Raw genomic sequence first — 20051 nt, forward strand, 5'->3', positions numbered from 1 at the left:
CCTACACTCTCCCATAAGCTAATTTGTACCCTGACATGAGAGACACTGTTCAAAATGCGAAAGACAGGAGAACATGCCAAAGAAAAATAGACCTTTGTGTCATAGTTATACACCAGGAAACCAGGAAGTGGAAAAACACACTGAGTGAGTGTTCTCTGATCTACTAAGATAAATATTAACATTTTTCAGTGACATCAATTTTATGGTACTTTGTTAATAAAGTATATCCTATTGTGTATTTCATTTTCTTCATTGAGCTTAAATTATAGGTAGGAGTTTTCTGACTTTTACTTTTGTGATAACATGCCACTTAAATAGATGCTACTTTTATTTGCATACTTTTTATACATCATTACCATGGGTGCCAATGAATGTCAAAAACACAGTAAATAGGAAAGAAAATGGGAGAAGATGTAAAGGAGCTTTTTAATTTTACTATTTTAATATTCATTATTGTCTGTAGCGATGTTTACATTCTGGTTGACCTTGATCACAACAAAGCTTTGTGTTCTGCAGCTGCCAATTTATGAAGGCAGATTAAACAAAACAGCCATTAAAAATGCCCAGCAACTGTTTTTCTGAGGTTTCTTTGAGCAGGAACTGTTTACTGATAGCAGCAGCTTTGTGCCCATGGTCTGACCTGCTTTTTTCAGAGGATAATCAGCATTGCATTTAGATTTGGGCTTTTACGTAATAATATAAAACACAAAGTGAGTGCATGGGAACGTTCATGGCTGCAGCCAGGGAGCTGATTGAGGTCAATCTGTGATTTGCTGCCTTTGCCTCGGGTAACGGCTGTGCTGTCGCTGCAGGGCTTACAGTTACCTACAGCTCCCCTGTTTTACACAACATCAAAAAGCTCATTTTTGCCTCTTGCCATGACATCATGTCAGGTTTTTCATTGTCACGTCTTTTTTGAGGCACTTTTAAAGAGCCAGTGGCAAAATAAACTGCTTCTGAATTTACAAATTACTTACCGAATTCTTGTTTTACCTACAGGGGAAACAAAAGCTGTGCTGTCTAAATTTAACTCCTCACCTGTTTTTAATCTAACGGAAACAAAGCTGCATATCAGCATGTGGGCCCATCAGTCGAGTCATCAAATGGAAATTTCTTTTTACTCCCCGTGTCGCAGCATGCGATCACACTGCTGTTTACTTCAGCTCTTTGTCTGCCGCTGTGTGGTTACACAATGTTTAGTTTGCCAGATGGAAGGAGGTTATTGTTGAAAAAAAAAATCTGTTCTTGGAAAACTTTGTTAGTCTCGTCCTACACTCTTAGGTTTCAAATGTGTGGGTAGTCTCCAGGTAGTTTATCGGGTTTTTAAAGCTTGAAAGCAATGGTAGTAAATAAACCTTAACACAAAATTGGGCCTGGTTTAATATTGCATCAATATGCAGTATTAGATATTTCTTAGGTAGAAGGTGTTGGTCCCCTGCTTTCCTACTTTTTTCCTCACTATCAGACTTTATTACATCTAATCATCCTTTGGAATCGTAGTGTTGTGCATATTGATGCTGCAATAATTAATTTTCAGTTACTTTGAGCAGCTTATGAAGAAGTGGCTTTAAATCTGTTCTGAAACGTTTGTTGACTTGAATTATTTTTTTTTATTATTGACTGAAGTTGTATTAAAAACCATGTATTTGACAATTGGCCATCATTAATCTAATGAGCAGTTTCCATTATTTTGTTCTGTTTATGTAGAAATTAGAAAAGAACCGAACATTTGTTCAGCAAGTGATTTTTGTTTTCAATCCTCACAACAATCCAGCGTGTTGAAATATTGAATATACATTATGATATGTAGTAAAAAAGAAAATAAAAAAAAAAGTGAATAATTTGGCAAAGTGAAGCAATATCACCAAAACAGAAATAGCAAAATGTAACATTCGAGGAACCTTTGTCTTTCCTGATAAACAACCTTATCATGTTACCAACCACAAAAACCAGAGAAAGGAGCAGGCAGATCGTTTCTCTAGAGTTTGTTCTACTTAGCATAAAGTTCAGCACAGAAATGCTAACTAAGATCATCTTGTTGAATTTGGTCTGAAATTTTTATCTCTTCAAATTTTAGCACGATTTATTATTTAAGCATTTCCTTCATTAAAATCAGCTTCTGTGAATAAATGATGACCACATGTCAGCATTCATTCCTGTAGGAAGTTGATCCTTGTTTATCAGCTACCAATGATGCAAAAAAACATTTTGATTCCAACAACGATGACAACTGATTTTGAATATCAGTGGATTATTGCTCAAGCTTTTCTTCTGTGTGGGTCTGTTTGTGACTTTCATTCTTTTTTTGTGGCTCTGGCTTCACTTTCACTTGTGTGTTTGTGTGTGAGTAACATCATTACCTCTGCTCTGATTCCCTCTGATTCGATCAGCAGTCGCTCCTGGTTTTTGAATTCCCAGCATTGATGGTTTTGACCGTCAAAGACAGTCATAGCAAACACTGACCGCCTCCTTGTTCATCACTCATCCTGCCTGAAGTTAACTCACTTTATCTGCTCTGATCACCATGCAGCGGTGAAAATTTTAACCTCTTCAAATAAAATGAAATAAATCATCTTATGTGATATGTTTTATAGTCAGCCAGTTTGAGTAACAGAAATTTATTTGTCTGCATTATTCATAAATCACAATAATGCATTGGTACTCATTCAGAGACTTTTTTTATTGTTAGGGAAGCTCATTTAAAGTCAGTGGGCTTTTAAATGCCCCCAGCATGAAGATTATCTTTCTTTTTGAGCTCTACATTTTCTAAATAACATCAAAGATTTAGAACTTCACCTCAAAGCAGTTTGTTCTTTGTTCTTGAACAATATAAGAGAAACATTTTCTCGGCTATGTGTTTCTCATTTTCTCTGATTTAGCATGAAATATACTCCAGGTGAATTCAGGTGCAGAGCATGTATGTGACCTTTTCTTAGCACCAAACATCATCTTCCAAACAGTCTATTTTACTCAGCATGGTGCTTTTCCTCTTTAGCGCTAATGGAGCATTAAAATAGGCTCAAGAATCTGTCTTTATGCTCCATAATGGATGAGAGCACAAAAAGGAAAATACTATTTATAAGTTCAGGTAATATCTTATTTTTTTTCTTGAAATAGTGTGTGATGCTTTCAAAATCAGTGCAGGGGCTTTATAGGATTTAATAATATTAGAGAGACAAGATGATATTAAAGGGAAGGACAATGCGGAGAAGTAGTTGCCTAAAATTTGAAAATTCTTTTTGGATGTCGTTGCTTTATGTTAGCAGTTTTTTTTTCTTTAATCTCTTTTAATTAATTTCCCAATTTCTTGTTTCAAAAGTTTATAGAAATGTTTAAGTGTTTTTTTTTTTACATTTTCAATATAAAGTGCTGAAGTCACAGGCCTTTTCTCTGCTTGTATGATGCATATAGAAACGAGTGATGTGTCGGTCGCGAACGATCCGGCTCTAAGAGCCGGCTCTTTGAAGTGAACGATTGGAACCGGCTCCACAATGGGAGCCGTTTTAGGATCCTATTTGGGAGCCGGGTTTTCTTCTACAGTATATCGCTGTCTCTCCGCCTCCCTGTCATTGTGCTTGTGCTCTGCAAGTGCCAGAGCCGATCGTTTTTCCCCACATCGTTTTTTTTTGTCCTGCGGTGCCTCGCTGTCTCTCCCCCCCTTCTCCCTCTCCTTCGCGTTTTGCTCTTCTGCCAGTGCTACAGCGGAGAGTTTTTTTTCCCTCGGTCGGTCCACTGCCCTCATGTCAAGCGTGTGCTCCACATCTGACCAATCACACATAGTTTCAATTAATAATGTGGCGGGAAAACACTGAAAAAAAAGTTTATCTCCACTTTTTTTGTGGAAACTGCAGGCAATTGGCCAAGCTGTATAGCGTTCGTCGGCAGGTGTTTATGTACAGACACTCACTCAGCGGTCAAGAAGCACAGAAAGAAGGGGAGTCAGTGTGAGAACTGAATAGGTGAAAATAAATGAGTGACAGAAAACGGAGCAAGATTTGGACTCATTTTAATGCTACATCAAGCTCCAGGGCAGAGTGCAGACTGTGCAAAGTCAGCATTTCCTATCGTGCAGGCTCGACAAACAACCTGCACAGGCCCATGCGGACATCACACGCATCGGTATTGCTATAGCATTGTTATGCGGCATTTTTACTCATCATAAGTGCTTAACAATGTCAATAATGAAACAAAATATTATAAAATTAGGTTTAAGCTATTAATTAATTAATAATGTCAAAAATATATATGGGGAGCCATTTGGGAGCCAAAAGAGCCGGCTCTCCCCAGTAAGAAGAGCCATTAGAGCCGCATCTCGAAAAGGAGCCGAAAATCCCATCACTAATAGAAACACAAAAAATCCATTCTCACATCTTTTCCTGCACATTGCTAAGCAGCTGGCTGAAAGAAGGCACCTACACTTTCCCTAATTTACAAGAATGTTAGCTTGTTTTCCAGCTGCAGAAAACAAAGATTGTTGAAAACAAAGAACACAAGATCTCAGTTTTATTACTGTTTTACTTAGGCAAAAAAAAAAAAAAAAAAAACAAACATAAAAAAAACACACACAATATTAACACCTTCAAAATACTAGCTGTTAATATCTTATTTTTTTCCCCATTGCCTTGCACACTCAAATTGAAGTTCCTTTAATTTGATTAAAAAATTCTCTGCAAGTGATTTAAACTTCACCAATAAGTTGAAATGACTGTTAGTTGCACAAGCCCAGTCAGAGTCCAAACTATTAAAATAGTAAGTTTATTTTTTTTATCAGCTTTTACATCTCATGCATAACAGACCACAAAGTAGTTCACTTAACTAGGACAAAATACTGTAGCTACTTAAACCAGTTGTAATTATTTTTTTTATTTCTTGTAAAAATGTAGTTGTGTACTAGATTTCTTGTACAAACTGCATTTGCAGAAATAATTTGAGACCCTGCTACTAATCTTTATGTGTTTGGCCTTGAGGTTGTGGCCCAGTTCCACATGAATCATTTGCAACGTCAAATACATTTGTTGCATAAAAGCTTTGTGTCTCTCTCATTTATTTGAACATTAGGTTTTGTTAGGAAAAAATCAAGGACATTCTCACATCTTGACCCTGAAAAAAATCTAAGTTATAGTTCAATTTGTGGAACCTTTGAGTGTTTTTTACTGTAGATTCAGAATAAAAAAGAAACCTGACATAGACTTTGTGCAACGTTACCCCCACAACTGAAAATTATGTTGTGGGAAGTGATTGTTCAGCGTGTTTCCTGTCCATGTTTTTAGCAGTTAGGTAGGAGGTCTAGAGGAAACATGAGTCTGACGGCAGACTGGAGGCAGTTATTGGTTGCTTTGTGAAACAATTTGTCTCTCAATACTGGATAACTGGGTGGTTTTCATTACTGAGCAGCTGCAGACTTGAGGAAATGTTCATCAGCTTTTCTACAATAGTGATTTCGGCATTTGTGATTGGTAAGGGACATTTTGTTTAGTCTTATGGCTTCATGTTTTAGATGTTTACTTTCCTCCATATAGTTTGATTGATCTCTCTCCAGCTTCCCTTGAAGCTCTCACTTGCCACAAACGCTTTAGTGGACATCCTGTCAAAGAGGGTGGAAAACTGTTTTTCTGAATTAGAAAAATAAATTATCTCCTCTGCGGCTCTTCTGCTCCTCGACATAGCACTCTTCCCCCCAGTTATAATTTTTTTTGTGCTGTGCTTCCAGCTCTAGGGAAGTGGTTAACCATGATGAAGAATAGCTGTCAGATCCGTAAAAGCTCGCAAAGTGAACAAACATTTGTAGTAGCCATTAGTGATCAGTTTAGTAATAAAGATGAATATTTTTTCTTTTTTGTTGTAAATTTTTTTTTTTTTTTCTGAAACCATATTTTTCTCTTTTGGGGAGGAAAAATCATTCAGAGTTTTGCAGGTAGACTTTCAAGAAGTGAGAAAGCAATTTACCATTTCTTTACAATTAACAATCTGAAAAGTGTGGTGTACATATTTATATAGCATCAGTCTAACACCCTGATTACAACCAGTGGAACCAGTCTCTTTCATGCCAAGACATTGGGACAATCTGTTAAAATTTCACAGCCATGAGTCTTGGGCTCCACATATCTGAGTTTAGAGGAAATTACCTCAGTGGAAGAAAATAAATATGTGATTTTCCTCATCATATAACACATGACTGACAGAAAACTGACTGGACAAATCCTTGAACACATCCTGCCTATGGTGACATAGAGTAGGTCCAAATTTCAGCAAGAAAATAAAACAAAAAGCATAGAGCCAGAGGTGCAATGATTTAGATTGATACATATTCATGGCCCAGGTAAAATATGTTGCAATTCCTGAAAATGTATGCCCACAGACCCACTCCATTTGAACGTAAGGGTCTAGAAATGCAAAGCTACTACATACCGTAGAGCAGTGGTTCTCAAACTTTTTTCAGTGATGTACCCCCTTAAAAATATAATTTTAGTCAAGTACCCCCTGACACGGGCAAAACGTTTTTGGAATAAAAAAGAGGTACAGTGCTGTAAATACCCTGTAAATACTGAATATAAAATTCAGTGTATGAACACACATTTATATTTTATCGAACTTTTTACAAAATAATTTTTCCCAAGACTTATTATGAGGAGCCTACTGATTTTTTAAAGATATTTTGAAAAGCTTCACGTACCCCCTGCAGTACCTCCACGTACCCCCAGGGGTACGCGTACCCCCATTTGAGAACCACTGCCGTAGAGGACTTCCTGCTGAAATTTAAGTGAAAGAGGTGAAACTCAAAGGGGGTGAAAACAAATGCATGCTGCACTTTCCAGACTATTATTGGGGGAAAAAATAAAACCATGTGTTACTTTTGTTTTGGTTTATAATTCTGAGTTGGCCAATCACATGAAACTCCTGTAAAATCCAATGAAGTTTGTAGTTGTGACATGACAAACTTTGAAAAAGTTCAAACAGCTTGAATACTCTTAAAAGATGGCATATCTCAGTTATTTGTGAACATTCTGTGTGATATCTAATAACACGTTTTTCTCTCTCTGTTTGCTCTCTCAGGTCGTTTACTGGTGATGAAAGGATGATGATGAGGATAAAGGGAGGAGGCCATAGCCGAAGGTGTAGACCTCGCTAGAATCCTACCTTCCCAGCAACTCCCCCCGTTCACCGTCACTATCCTCATCATCCGCCGCTGCCGCTGCTATCCATCCCACCCAGAGGCATGGCCAACCACCTGGAGCTGATCCAGGAGCTGCAGCAGCTGGACAAGGTGCCCAGTCTGGAGAGGCTGCGGACGGCTCAGAAGCGCCGTACCCAGCAGCTGAAGAGGTGGGCCGTGTACGAGAAGGAGATGCAGAACAAGAAGAGGAAGGCCGACAAGAAGAGTCGTAATTTAAACAGCCTTCAGCAGTCAGAGTCCAAGAGACGGGTGTCCTTCGCTGCTAGCGTTGCTCTTCTGGAGGCTTCAGCCAGGAACGATCCCGATGAAGGTAACTGATGTTGTAAATTGCAGAAATTAATAAACATTTTAATAATTTTTTAAATGAAGAACTATAACTTACATAATTTATAATCTTCTATTCTTCTACTGCAAGTGGGTCTTTAATCATTTATATTATATGAGAGTTTTAAACTGTGTGTGGGTTTTCAAATATCATCTGGTTTAGTCATCATACAAATCATTGAAACTCCTATTTTTCTATACAAACAGAATAAAAATATGGAAATGTGCAAAATTCAGGCCAGACTTCACAAATGTAATGGTCATGGATTTTAAAGAAGAGCTGATTTAGCTTTATATTAGAAAAATATATTGATAAAGCAGTTCCCTTTACTACACTGCAGGATCTGAAGAGAGCCTCAGAATTTTGTCTGCTCATTATTTACAGAATATAAAGGTGTTATAGCATGTCTTCAGTACATGCTATTTAAATATTTACTTAAACCTTCATTTTTAGACCTCTCAATGTTACTCAAAATAATTAACTTTAGATTTTCTTCTTCTTCATTGACACCAAAGATTTAAGAATGTTAGCCCTTATGGAAGTGTTCATGTATGATTCATTCACTGATTGGAAAATTAAAAAAAATCACGTTTTTGTTATCTGGTTATCGATATCAGGTCTCTCAGTGCCTCTCGTGTTAAAATGCCTCATCATGTTTTGTTAGTGAACTGAGCGCCTTGTTCAGAGGTATCAAAATGTCAGGAAAACAATTAGCTCAGCTTGCACGCTGAAAACGCTTCTGGAAATTTGTTCTGCCACAAGTCCGCTTTATCATTGTGAGAATAATGGAGTTGTCACACTGAGATGAAACTCTGCCAGTCTTTTAATTAAAAAATCCCCCTCTGTTTGGAGATAATAATTGTTTTCCTCCAGTAGATCCTGTCCCACGATGCTTTGGCAGCGAGTCTGTGATGGATAAATGATAACATGCTGCTATCTTTCATATATGACATCTAATGTAATGTCACTTTAACCTGAAAGTGGTTTGATCTCTTTTAATCACAACAAAACCAGCATACAGTGGCACTATTATCCTTTCTGTTTGCAAACTGTCTCAACAGATTTAAAAGCCACCGCAAGGCTGCTTTATTTATGTAATAATTATAATAACAGGACAGGCTGCTTTTACTTGTAGACACATGCACATCAGCTGAGGAATGTGAAATGCCGTTTGTGGTAGAGACCCTGTTGTTTGTTACTAGAGTTGTGGTGTCGGATTGATTTTTGGAAATGGTATAGGGAACATTTAAAGAGTGTTGTTGGGCTGCTCTGCTGGGTGCAATTCACTTTAGGGCTTTTAGCCTATCAGCTACAATTTTCCTCTGAGTCTTCAGTTTGGCCTGGAAAAAACACACAAGGCTAATTAATAATCTATGTCCACTTCCAAGGAGGGAAACATTTAGATGTAGGTGTAGCTTTTTAGGGATTATTACCACACAGAAAACCAAAGGAAGATGATTTCAAAGCATTTAGCTCATCAGAGAGCTTTAAAAGGCACTCATTCATGACAGGACAGACTAACAAGTCCTTTAAAGTTGCTACATTATTTTTGCACATTTTTAAAAAGACATAAAAAGGTAATATTTTATCATAGTTTAACTTTGGTCCAACATACAGCACTGGCCAAATGAACAAACATAGTTTTGTGTTGGGAAACATATTGTGGTAGACGTTACAGCTAAATGAAAAGAAATAAACACAGATTGTGTTTTGAATCAGTTTGTGTTTTACTTGTTTTACTTGGCTATATAAACAGATTACTGAGAAAATCTGTTGCAGACTTATAACTATGGAAGTGAAAATGTTGCTCGGAGAAAACTTCTCTCTAAAAATAATTTAGAGAGAAGCATAATTTAGGTTTTGCGAAGTCGAGCCTGAACAGATGTTAAGATAAAAACCAAACACCTCATTCTGTCGAGCACAGGGGGGAGGGAATGAAAGGTGCTCATGAAATAGAACAATGATCACACTCAGCAGTAAATCTACAATCAAATGTCAAAAAACTAAATGAATCAAAGTGTTGCAATGGCCTAGTCAAAGTCCAGACTATAACCTGTTGAAATGCTGTGCTAGGAACCTTAAGAGAGCTGTGCAAAACAGCCCTTGGGTGGATTTTCTTTTTAGCACTGTAGTATGGTTTCATAATAGCTTTTAAGGGTTTTCATGTGAATTTGGGCAGGGCATCAATCCAAATACTGTACAGAGATCTTATTATTTTTCACTTTGTGTAATATTTTTCTCAGTCTTAAAGCTTAGCTCACTATTCTCTTAATTCTTACTTCTAAGCTCTGTTGCCATTTTTCATGAACTGCAGTTTCATCTGCCTCAAACAACTTTGAGTTAATCTCTTTATTAGTGGTTTCAAACTTCTCATGAAACCTTAAACTGGAAGTGGATGTTGCATATGCAGTATATCCTGTATATTTAAACAAAGTTACTTTTGTTTATGCATGTGACTTTTCATTTTCACACTTGACACACATTGAGAGTAGATTTCTTGGCTCGGTTTTTGCATGTTTGACACACAGAAGCTTTTGTCAGTTCTCTTTCCTGCTGGCAGTGCCTGGGCACAAAAACGTCTGCTACCGCTTCTGTTTAATGAGGGTGACCATGAATGAGGCATGGAGATAAAAAGCAGAAGGAAGACAGGCAGGATGTAGTGTTGCCCACACAGCTCCAGTGGCAGCTGGCTGGTTCGGGAGCCTGATAATCTTCCCTCTCATTCTCTCTGGTCCCCAAACGCTCGATCAGGCGTCGTGTCTCCACACGCTGTGCTGCTCCAGCAGACTGTGCATGGCAGGCCGACCTGTTTTACAGAAATGCTTCACAACAGAGACGACATTTCATTTGTTCATAATTTCAGTTAGGGTTATGTAAAGAAAGGAAAAAATAGTAGTTAAAGGAATTACTGTGGGAATGTGTTCAAACATTTCTCTTAAAATAAAAGAAGTCATTGTGTGTTGGTGGTTGTCGTGGAAGGTAGAGCATGTGCCCCATATATAGGTGCTACAGTCCTTGACTCAGCTGCCCTATGTTCCTCTCTCTCTTTAAAATGACAATAGCTCCAAAAGGCCACTAGTGCCAAAAAACATCTTTAAAGTGCGGGGAACTATTCTGAGCTTTACTTCGTGTTATAATGTTATTCCTTCATACCTGGAGTGTTGCTTTGATTCTTTCATGCATGTTTGCGAAATCCTTGAATCTCCATGGCAACCATTCAGAGGTGCTTATCCAAAGTTTCTCCTCAGAGCTGCAGTTTCCAAGCCGAGCTTCTGCCTCACAGATCATCCTTCTCCTTTGCCCTCTGCTCTCAGCTCCTCCAGACTAGCGGCAGCAGCAATTAACAAACACCTTGTTGAACTGCGGTTCTATTGAATTTAGCATACAAACTTCCTCTCAGTTCAGCGTTCCTAAGAATGGTTGTTAACAGCATAATGGAGAAGCACTGTTGTGATGACTTGCTGAAGGTGGAGTGTCAGAAAGAGTCGGAGCTTCTTAAAGAGACAGAAGCCCAATTTCAAGGCCTTAAATTGCAAAGTCAGATTTCTTTAAGGCTATGCTTGATATAAACAGCATTTTTATAACTGAAGGTAACTTGATTGTGCTGTGTCATTGTGTGTCTGGAAATTATATAACACTCACCCATTTAAAAGAAAATCAAACTTCTTGCAAAGTTTGTGTTCACAGAGTGACTTAAAAGCAGAGAAAAGATACTTATAAAGGATGGAAATCAAAAAGACACAATTCCAGTTTTTGTAAAGAGATCAGATCAAGAAGTAAAAGAAAAAGAAAAAAACAAGTCAGAAAGAAGCTAATAAATATTTAAACATGAATTTCTGTATGGTTAAAATGTCATTAAAGCACATCACGTCTCCAATAAAAAGTTTTAAAAGCCCACGTGCTGCAGCAGATGGCATCTTCAGGGTGTTTAGTCAAATGTAAACAAAACAGAGAGGTTGAGACACCGACCTGGGGCTGACTGTACTGAGGCTATAATGAGATGAGACGCAGAAGGAGACTCACATTTAATCTGTGATTTGGAGGAGTAGACGGGTTGCTTCCTGTAATTCTCCACTTCCTGCCTTTGCTCTCAGTGTTGACATAATGCTTGTTTTTGGTATGCATTCTTTATAATTGAATCACTTGCTGTTTGTTGTGAACTTTAGAGCTGCACAGCATTAAAACAGCTAAAAGTGTTAAAAACTGTATCTGTGTAGATGCGATGGTCCATATTTAATGGATGTGTGTGTCTCTGTGAGTGTGTTTGTTTTCCTGTCATTAGTACTTCCGCTCTGGGAGCTCTGGGAGTAAACTCTCCAGCCAGAGAGGAGACGTACATTTCAAACAATGCATACACAAACTCAAGTTCATGTGTTTGTTTGCAACTGGACCATAAAACAAAACAAAAACTACATCGTACAAATTACTTATTTCAGGCTCAAAGTACCATTACCAGGTGTTTGTGTTATTCTTCAAATTCTTGTTTTCGGCAACATTTTTATCCGTCTTTTCCCAGACATTTGGATGAGTTAGGAGAAGAACCATAATATCTGTGTGATTTTTTTCCATTTGTGAGATTGGAGAGTAAATCAGGTGAGATACCACATGCCACTGCTGTCCGTGTTTTCTTAGGTCTTATGAATTGATATTACCACGACAAGCACACTGAGATTCTGTAAGATTAGGTCAGCAGAGGGTGGAGGGAGCTCAAAGTAATCTTTCTCAACATGTTTAATCCTATTGAATAGAAGGTTTTCGAATTTATTTTACTGAAATTGTACCTGATCAGGCCTAATATAAAATGACAGTCAACTGAGTTGCTTTGACCTCAGAAAAAGTGTGTTATTAAGTTCTCCCGAACATATTCTTTCTAAATTACATTAAAAGCATGTTACAGTATGCTCTGTCCAAAAAAAGAAAACAACAACAACAAAAAAAACCATATTTGTGGATACGTAGTTTTAAAGTGGTCAGGCAAATTCTGTGACTGTGAGCTTTATGTTGCTTATACGATGCTGCTATTTATAAATTTAATAACCCAATCTCACAGATTTCATTAAGTAGCTGATGAAAAGACACATTTGGCTACTGCTGCTCTGCAGTGTGCAGTGTTAGTTTAGACTGAGTCCTTGTTGAAAGAGCTGCACGTTGTCCAAACTACTCAGGCTTCCATCAGAAAATACTCCGAGGGGTTCATATGTTCTTCTGAGTCAGTTCATTTTTTTAGATTGTGTCTCCAGCTCAGGCAAAATATAGACGACTTTCTGAGGAGTAGGTGTCAGATCTTTTTCTTTATTTAATGGCAAAACTTACAGACATTTTTAGACTTGCCTCACACTATGAAGTAGCATTCATATTTATTGGTGGGACTGCACTATATCAGAAAATTGGTTGATGGTATCTGTCCTTCCTAAACTCTGTGACCTTTTTGTATTTTGGCCAATGCCATTTGTGTCCAGTGTGAGAATCTTCTCCTGTGAGAAACGCAAGGTTGCAATGCTTGGAATATATTAGCCAACAATTATTGCACTCTAAAGAGTTCTTCATGCGTTTATTACTGCACACACATAATGTGATGACATCCTGAGAAACAAATTCATCAACAAACCTGTCTCAAGTTGATGGCATGACAACAAAACGTCATTATCCCCTAGATTTCCTGTAAGGTTTTGGTCACTGTCTTCCCTGCCTCTTCACCAGACATGCTGCCCCAAATAAACAGACACTGTAGAAATGTGCAAATATAGACCTATGCTGATATTTGTTTTAGAAATGCAAATTAAAGGGCGATATCACATTTTCCCCTTAATTTGCTCTGAGCTATGTTAACTACGTTATTTATCTTTTACTAAAGATAAATCTTTCAGTTGTTAGATGTAATAAGTTAGTGTATTATCTGTGCTACAAGACATTTTGCTACAAAGTAAAATAAGCGACTACTGATAAGTAGTTCCATATTTTCCCCAGGGAATGTCAAACCACAATTATTCATGGTAAATGTAAATTTAAATGAATTTCATTTGACCCAGAATTTTGTTTCTGATGGAAGATTAAACAGATATCTCTCAGTAGAGTGTAAAAAGAGTTTACAAACTTTACAACAACCCTGATTAGCACTGGAGCTATCTATTCCTATTTATGGCCAGTTTTTCTATCTACAGGTAATTTGATGATTTATTTTTGGTGATTAACTCCAAGTTGAGGGAGAAAGCCTCCTTGCCATCACCCTTATCCCAACATGTTAATATTATTTGCAGTCAGGATACAAAGGTTGGTGAAATTAAAAGAGGAATATAGACATATATTCCTCATGGATGTAAATATTTTTGGTCTGTTGTTGCTAGTTAGAGTAACACAGCAGAGAAGAGGAAGGAAATAGCTTGATGGAGGTGCAGCAGGGATGTCAGAGACCATTTCTCTGTCCCCAGGCCTCCTCAACCCTGCGCCCCCTCACAGCGTCGAGGGCTGATGGCTGTGAAATTACTGTGAATCACCCCGGCCCCTCTCTGTGTGGCTGTCAGGCCATTGAGTCTGATGGGATTTCTCCGCCGTCCCACTGAAGAGCAGCGGGGTCAGGGTGGACAGTCAGCAACAAAGACGGAGTATCGACTGAACTAATGCTTTCGCTTTCAAAGCAGGGTGTTATTTCAGCAGCTTGTGTGTTAAAGTCCATATGGTCAATATGCCTTCAAGTAGAAAACAAACCTTTATTCAGCTGCTGTTCATCATCATCAGGTTTGGATGCAGCTAACTCTTTGTGGTGATTAGCAGAGGTTTAGTGGGTGGTGAAAGAAGAGATGGTAAACAGCACTTTCACTTCCTGCTTCCCAAAGTGTCCATTAGCAGAGCAGGGTCTTAAAATGCTTCTGTAATTTCTGTGAATCTTCATCGCTGATTATTGCGGAGAACTAAACATTTATGACTTGTTCTCCTGTAGACCAACCATCAAAAGCAGTCTACAAACATTTGTGTGAGGCATGAAAAAGATAGAGATAATGTGTCCTCAGAAGAAACATTTCTAATCTTCATAATCCTTTGTTTGTGACAGCTTTAAGTGAGCATTAATGCTGTTACTGTAAAGCTGCAAAGAACTCTTGGACACACCTTCTCCTAATGTAATGAGGACAACAAAGCTTTAATTTAGTCCTTCTATTGTGGTTTAATCCCTGAGATAAAAACTGAAGACTAAACGAGTGCCTTAGGTGGTTAAATTCTTAAATGACATAACAGAAAAGAAAAATTCCAGATAAAATATATCTGTCTAAAAAATAATAATTTTAACTTTTTCACATTTTGTCACATGACAACCACAAACTTTAATGTATTGTTTTTCTGATTTCATGCAACAGAGTCCATCTTTATGTGTTTCAATGTCAGTATAAATAAATCTTTTCTCTGAAGGCCTCAGAGCTTTGTTGCAGAACGTTAGAAAACAAACAGAATCATGAAGATTAATGAACAAAGCAGGTTTGTCAGGGATAAAGTTGTGGAGAAGACTGAAGCAGGATGAGGTTAGAAAACAATAACCCAGATGTTGAACATCTCAGAGTCCCATCTTCCCATCTGAAGATAGATGGCACAGCTGCATTCTTACCCAGACATTGACATCCATCTAAACTAGCAGACCAGGAAAGTAGAGTTTTAATTGATGAATTGACACAAAGACACATTGTAACTCTGGAGGAGCTCAGGAGAACTACAGCTCTGGAGGGAGAATGTGTTGTCACATCGATTATTAGTCATTCTTTCCACAAATCTGTGCTTAACGGGAGAACTAGAAGATGACTGTTGAAAGAAAGCCGAAGAAAGTCTTGTTTAAAATTTCCAACAAGCATTGCAGAAATCTGCAGAGATGTTGAAATAGATTATATTAGGTGAAAGTTGAATGTTTCAACGTAAATGCAAAGCTGACCTTTGAACTCACCGTTCCAACTGTGAAACATGGTGGTGGTCGTATCATGATGCAGGGAAGACAGTATAACAGTAAACAAGAAGGCAGAGCTCCAGATGGATGGTTTAAATCAAAGCTTAATTCGTGTGTAAGAATGGCCTAGTCAAAGTGCAGATCAATGTCCCATTTAGAATCATTGAAAATATTTTAAAAATTATGTTCATGCTTTCCATTCAGTCTCACAAAGATTCTCAGAAAGAATAATATTCTGTGAAGAATATTATAAGACAGTTTTGATGTCCAAAACTGTGAAAGCACGACACTTGCAGCTAAGCATAAGACATTTGCCAAGTTTATCTGCAATGTTTGTAGCTGCAATGTGACAAAACGCTATGAATAAACAAGACAAGCAAAATTAGTAGACCAGTGAAGAACCTTTTTTAACCTCTGAAGCAGTGACTGTTTTTACATTTGAAGTATCCTCATTGTTATGTGACTCCACACATCTTCCAGACTTGCCTCTCGTTGAACCCTGTCTTTGTTTTGCAGCTCTGTCCTCTTCCCACCCTGCTCTCCACTTAACCACCCACTCACAAGGACAACACCCTGCACTCTAATTACCACTTATGCCCCCCACTGAAACTTCATAACTTCTAACTTTGCAGCCTGAGAAGCCTCCCTTAAAATCCACATTCCAGTTTTAGACATGTGGCTTTTACTTTTGGTTTTTCTCTATATTTTTTTCCTGCCATATCATCACCATAAAAATACAACCAGAGATATAAAAAAAAAATAAAAGAAATACTCCACAAGTGTGTATCATCTCCTGGAGGGAAAGTACTCATGTGGTTCACTCAACAATTTTTTTCTTATTTGTGTGCAAATTAGGTCTCAGATGAGCTTTTGTCTTCTTCTTCAGTCTTATTAGAGTGGTAAGTGCTTCTCCTCAGAGGCCTAAAATAGGCTTAGCTGCTCCCAGGCATATGGCAGCAGCAGAATGGCATCAAAAAGTCTCGTAAAAGTGAAAGACGAGAAGGAGTGCAAAGAGCAGGAGGGCAATTCATCACCAAAACACGAACTATCTCGTCTAATGTTTATACTCTTCTGCTGATTTTAATGTCAGCTTTCAGATTCATGGTTAAACATGCCGCACAGTGGTTTGTCTTCACTTCTCATTTCAAATACCAGTGGAAAAATGTCACAAACATCCTTCACCGAGGCAGTAACAAAACAGAATGAAAATCTGAGAAATTTAATTGGCTCTTTTTCATAAACTCTGCATAGTTTGTGACCTTTTCTGTGTGTGAGAGAAGTCTGGTTTAAAAACTCCTGTTTATACTGCTCAGGTGAAAACTCCCTTATTCTTTGCAATCCCATTGAAATCCTCATAAATATTACCCTTCTTTTCTGATTCGTACCCTATTTCTGTATCCATGGTTTTAAAGTTGGTCTCATCGTCTTTATATAATGTTTGGGAATCATATTTAAAGATATAACACAACATTAACTCTGATTTAATAACTGATTTAATACCAGGTGGTGGCAATGAGGTGATGTATCTTTTTATGCTGTAAATCACATATCTAGTTTTATCTTTTATTAATGTATGCTGTATATCTCTTCTTTCTATCCATTGTTTGCTTTATATGAAGCACTGTGATGTGAAATGCTAGTTGTCACTTTGGGAAAAAATTGTTTTAGACCATCCTAGTAGTTGACTTAAAAAAAAAAATAAAAAAAGTTGCAGAAGTCTTTTTTAAAAAATGAAGCATATCTCACCAGTTAGATAAACTTCACAACTCCTATTTTAAATGATTGCTAGAGCTTTTACAGAAAACTGTTCATCCTTTTTGAAATGCCTTTTTTTACGATTTGCTCTGCTGCTACTCTTCAGACTGATGAAGGACACACAAATAGAAGCTTTTGTTCCTTTTTAAGAACACCTTGCTCAGAAATATCCTGAAAGGAGAACTTCATTTGCATCAGTTTGGCTTTAGCTTGTGCAGAAACATCCCATACATTATAATAGAGTTCATTACACCCTGATGAAAATGGATTATATGCCTCACTGACACTGTTCTGTTTCTAAAGGACTTATTTTGGCTTAGACTTGTTGCATATATTGATTTTAAAATGCAACAAAGACTACTCAACACCAAATAGCAAAGATACATTTTTTATTTCTGTTGCCAGATCGTTGTATTTGCAGCTTCCTGTCACTTCCAGTTCTCATTTCAAAGGTAGTTTCAGACTTCTCTTCTATTCTTCTATTTTTGTTAGTGGATTTATTAACTATTAACTGTAAAAGTAATGAGACTAATCACAGAGAAGTAGCCCAAAAGGTGTTGTCTACCTGTAATAAAGTCTCTTAGTGTGTTGCTGAAACGATGTCCTTATCATGTCATGATGAAAGAGAAATGAGCTCAAAACATGAAACAGAACTGCTCACAGGTCTGGCATTGAAAGATAAACAGGTCTGTGCCATGATGATGTAGGTCGCTCTGTTGCAACATCAATGTGTCTGTTCTGTTTGATTATAGTGATAATGATGGAGTTAGTCCAAAAAGAAGAAGGTAAGTTCAGATACGTCATTCATGGATGTAAAAGGATAAACTTTTGAACCACATTTATCAGCCTATAAAGATGCTCAGATCGTGTCATCTATCCCCTCCTTTTTAATGTTTTTAAACCCTGTACACTCTGGATCTGATGTAAAGCCCTCTGATCCGGTTGGTAATACACAGGCTCATTTTACACATCTATAAATCTACAGCATTGTCTAGAAGACTGGAGATACTCCTCACTTACATTCTTTTTATTGTCTTCCTAGGATGAACAGGAATTGGAAAGGATGGTAAAATACATAATGTTGGTCTTTTCAAATTACAAAATTATTTAAATCAGATGTATTCTACACTCTTTGCTTAACATAAGTTAGATAATTGACTAATATAATCATTTACTGAATGACTAACAGTCTTTCTTGCTGTTGTGAAGCAGTTTTGACTTCCTCTCCTTTACAACATTGCTTCTATAGTATGTTGAGGTTTGCAGACATCTGTCGTAACCTTTCAGCTAAACATTTATTTATGCTTTGCAAATCAAAGCTTGCCTTGAATTTTAATTTAAACGTTTTTACTTGTAGAGTTTGCTGTTGGTTCAGGCCACACTTGTTAATCCTTGAGGGTTTATTTTTGTTCTATTCTTGAGTAATTCATAGGTCAAAGATAAGTCAGTTAACAATCTAAAAGCCTTTTTCCTCTAAACCATGCTCAGGTGCAAGGACTGAACTGAAAAGCAGTGAAAAAGGAGCAAGCCTCGACATAAAACATGATGCAACTAGCTTTGAACAGATAGCTGAAAAGAATCATCTCAATCAGCCTCCATGGAAGAAGAATTTCATTATGAATTTGAGTTTTTTCAATGTACTTTAACTTACCTAGATCATCATCAGTAAACTTCCATCTGACTTGTTTGTTGAAGTATAAACACGTTAGACTTTATTTGACCCATCTTGGATAGCAGCGACTTTCTAAAGCCTGTAAAGTGAGATTTTCCTTTAATATGAATTAACTGCTGATCCACAGCATGAGGTTGTTTGCTCACATGTCTAACTAAGCTGGCGTGACCCCTTGCAGCCGCTGTGTAAGCTGGGTCATGTGTTGTAAGACAAATGACAACAAGGCTGAGCAGTGATCTGTGGAGATCTGAGCTGCAAATGCTCCTTAGCTTTGTTAGAAATGCACTGATCAGGCTCTTTCCTGCCAATACTGATTTCCAGGTTTCTTTGGGGTTCTGGGCTGCTGATTTGACCAATTGCATTTTTTTAAAGCAATACAGCATATGAATGTGAAAACAAAAGTGCTACAGGTTTTTGCATGAATGTACAAGTCATAATCCTTATTTTGGTACTTATTAAACTTCAGAATCAAATATCAGAGTGATTGCTGTTGGCTGATGGATTTAAAGGCATAATTCTCACTTTTCTTAGTGGTTTAAGCCTTTTATGAAGAAGGAAAAATAAATTAGGATAGTTCAGATTAAGAGGAAATTCACTGATTCTGATCTCCAGCCAATTAGCTTTTCTGTTACCTGATAATTGCTATTGATTAGTTTGAGGAAAGTATAATAAAATGTTCTTTGCCCTGGTATAGACTTGCCTTTGTTTCTTGTCAGACTTCAAAGTTTCAGATGATCAAATAAATTTATCAAACATAATCTGAATTTAAACTAAAAGTAGCTTTATTAACTTAGCACAGTGTGAACAGTAGCTTACCCCTTAAACTTAATTATTTCGGATCTTACTAGACCACTCCAAAACATTCATTTCAAGTTTGTTTTGGGCCAGTCAGAGGTAGACATGCTGGTGTGCTTTTTACGTTGTTCTGAGTTGTTCGGATGAATTGTTGAATTGTTGGAGTATTTTTTTTTTTGTGGCCAGGCACTCATGAGAAGGTTCTCTACTGTTCCATGTTTTCTCAATTTGTGTATAATGACTTCCATTATCCACAAATAATGGCAGCCATCTTAGAGATGGCGTTGTAGCCCTTTTAAGATTGATTGGTGTAAATTGCTTTTTTCTTGTTGGTACTTGATTTTCTTTGTGTTTGGCAATGATGTGTTGCGTTTTGAGATCTTTTAGCCAACTTCATGTTGTCAGA

General features: G+C 37.4%; 1 protein-coding gene across 3 annotated transcripts in view; it reads left to right on the forward strand.

Annotated features, from left to right (window-relative positions):
* Nucleotides 1-20051, forward strand: part of ppp1r16b (protein phosphatase 1 regulatory subunit 16B) — an 88374-nt gene that overhangs the window by 26318 nt on the left and 42005 nt on the right. For 2 of the 3 annotated variants that reach the window (XM_023353384.1, XM_005805264.2), the window contains exon 2: nt 7054-7484. In XM_023353384.1, coding sequence (XP_023209152.1) covers nt 7217-7484 — 268 coding nt within the window. In that variant the 5' untranslated portion in view covers nt 7054-7216. Of the gene's footprint in view, nt 1-5375; nt 5457-7053; nt 7485-20051 lie in introns of those variants that run through there. The other variant, XM_023353386.1, reaches the window with a different exon arrangement.

This window comes from Xiphophorus maculatus, chromosome 20 (assembly GCF_002775205.1).
Source record: "Xiphophorus maculatus strain JP 163 A chromosome 20, X_maculatus-5.0-male, whole genome shotgun sequence".
Lineage (NCBI taxonomy): Eukaryota > Metazoa > Chordata > Actinopteri > Cyprinodontiformes > Poeciliidae > Xiphophorus > Xiphophorus maculatus.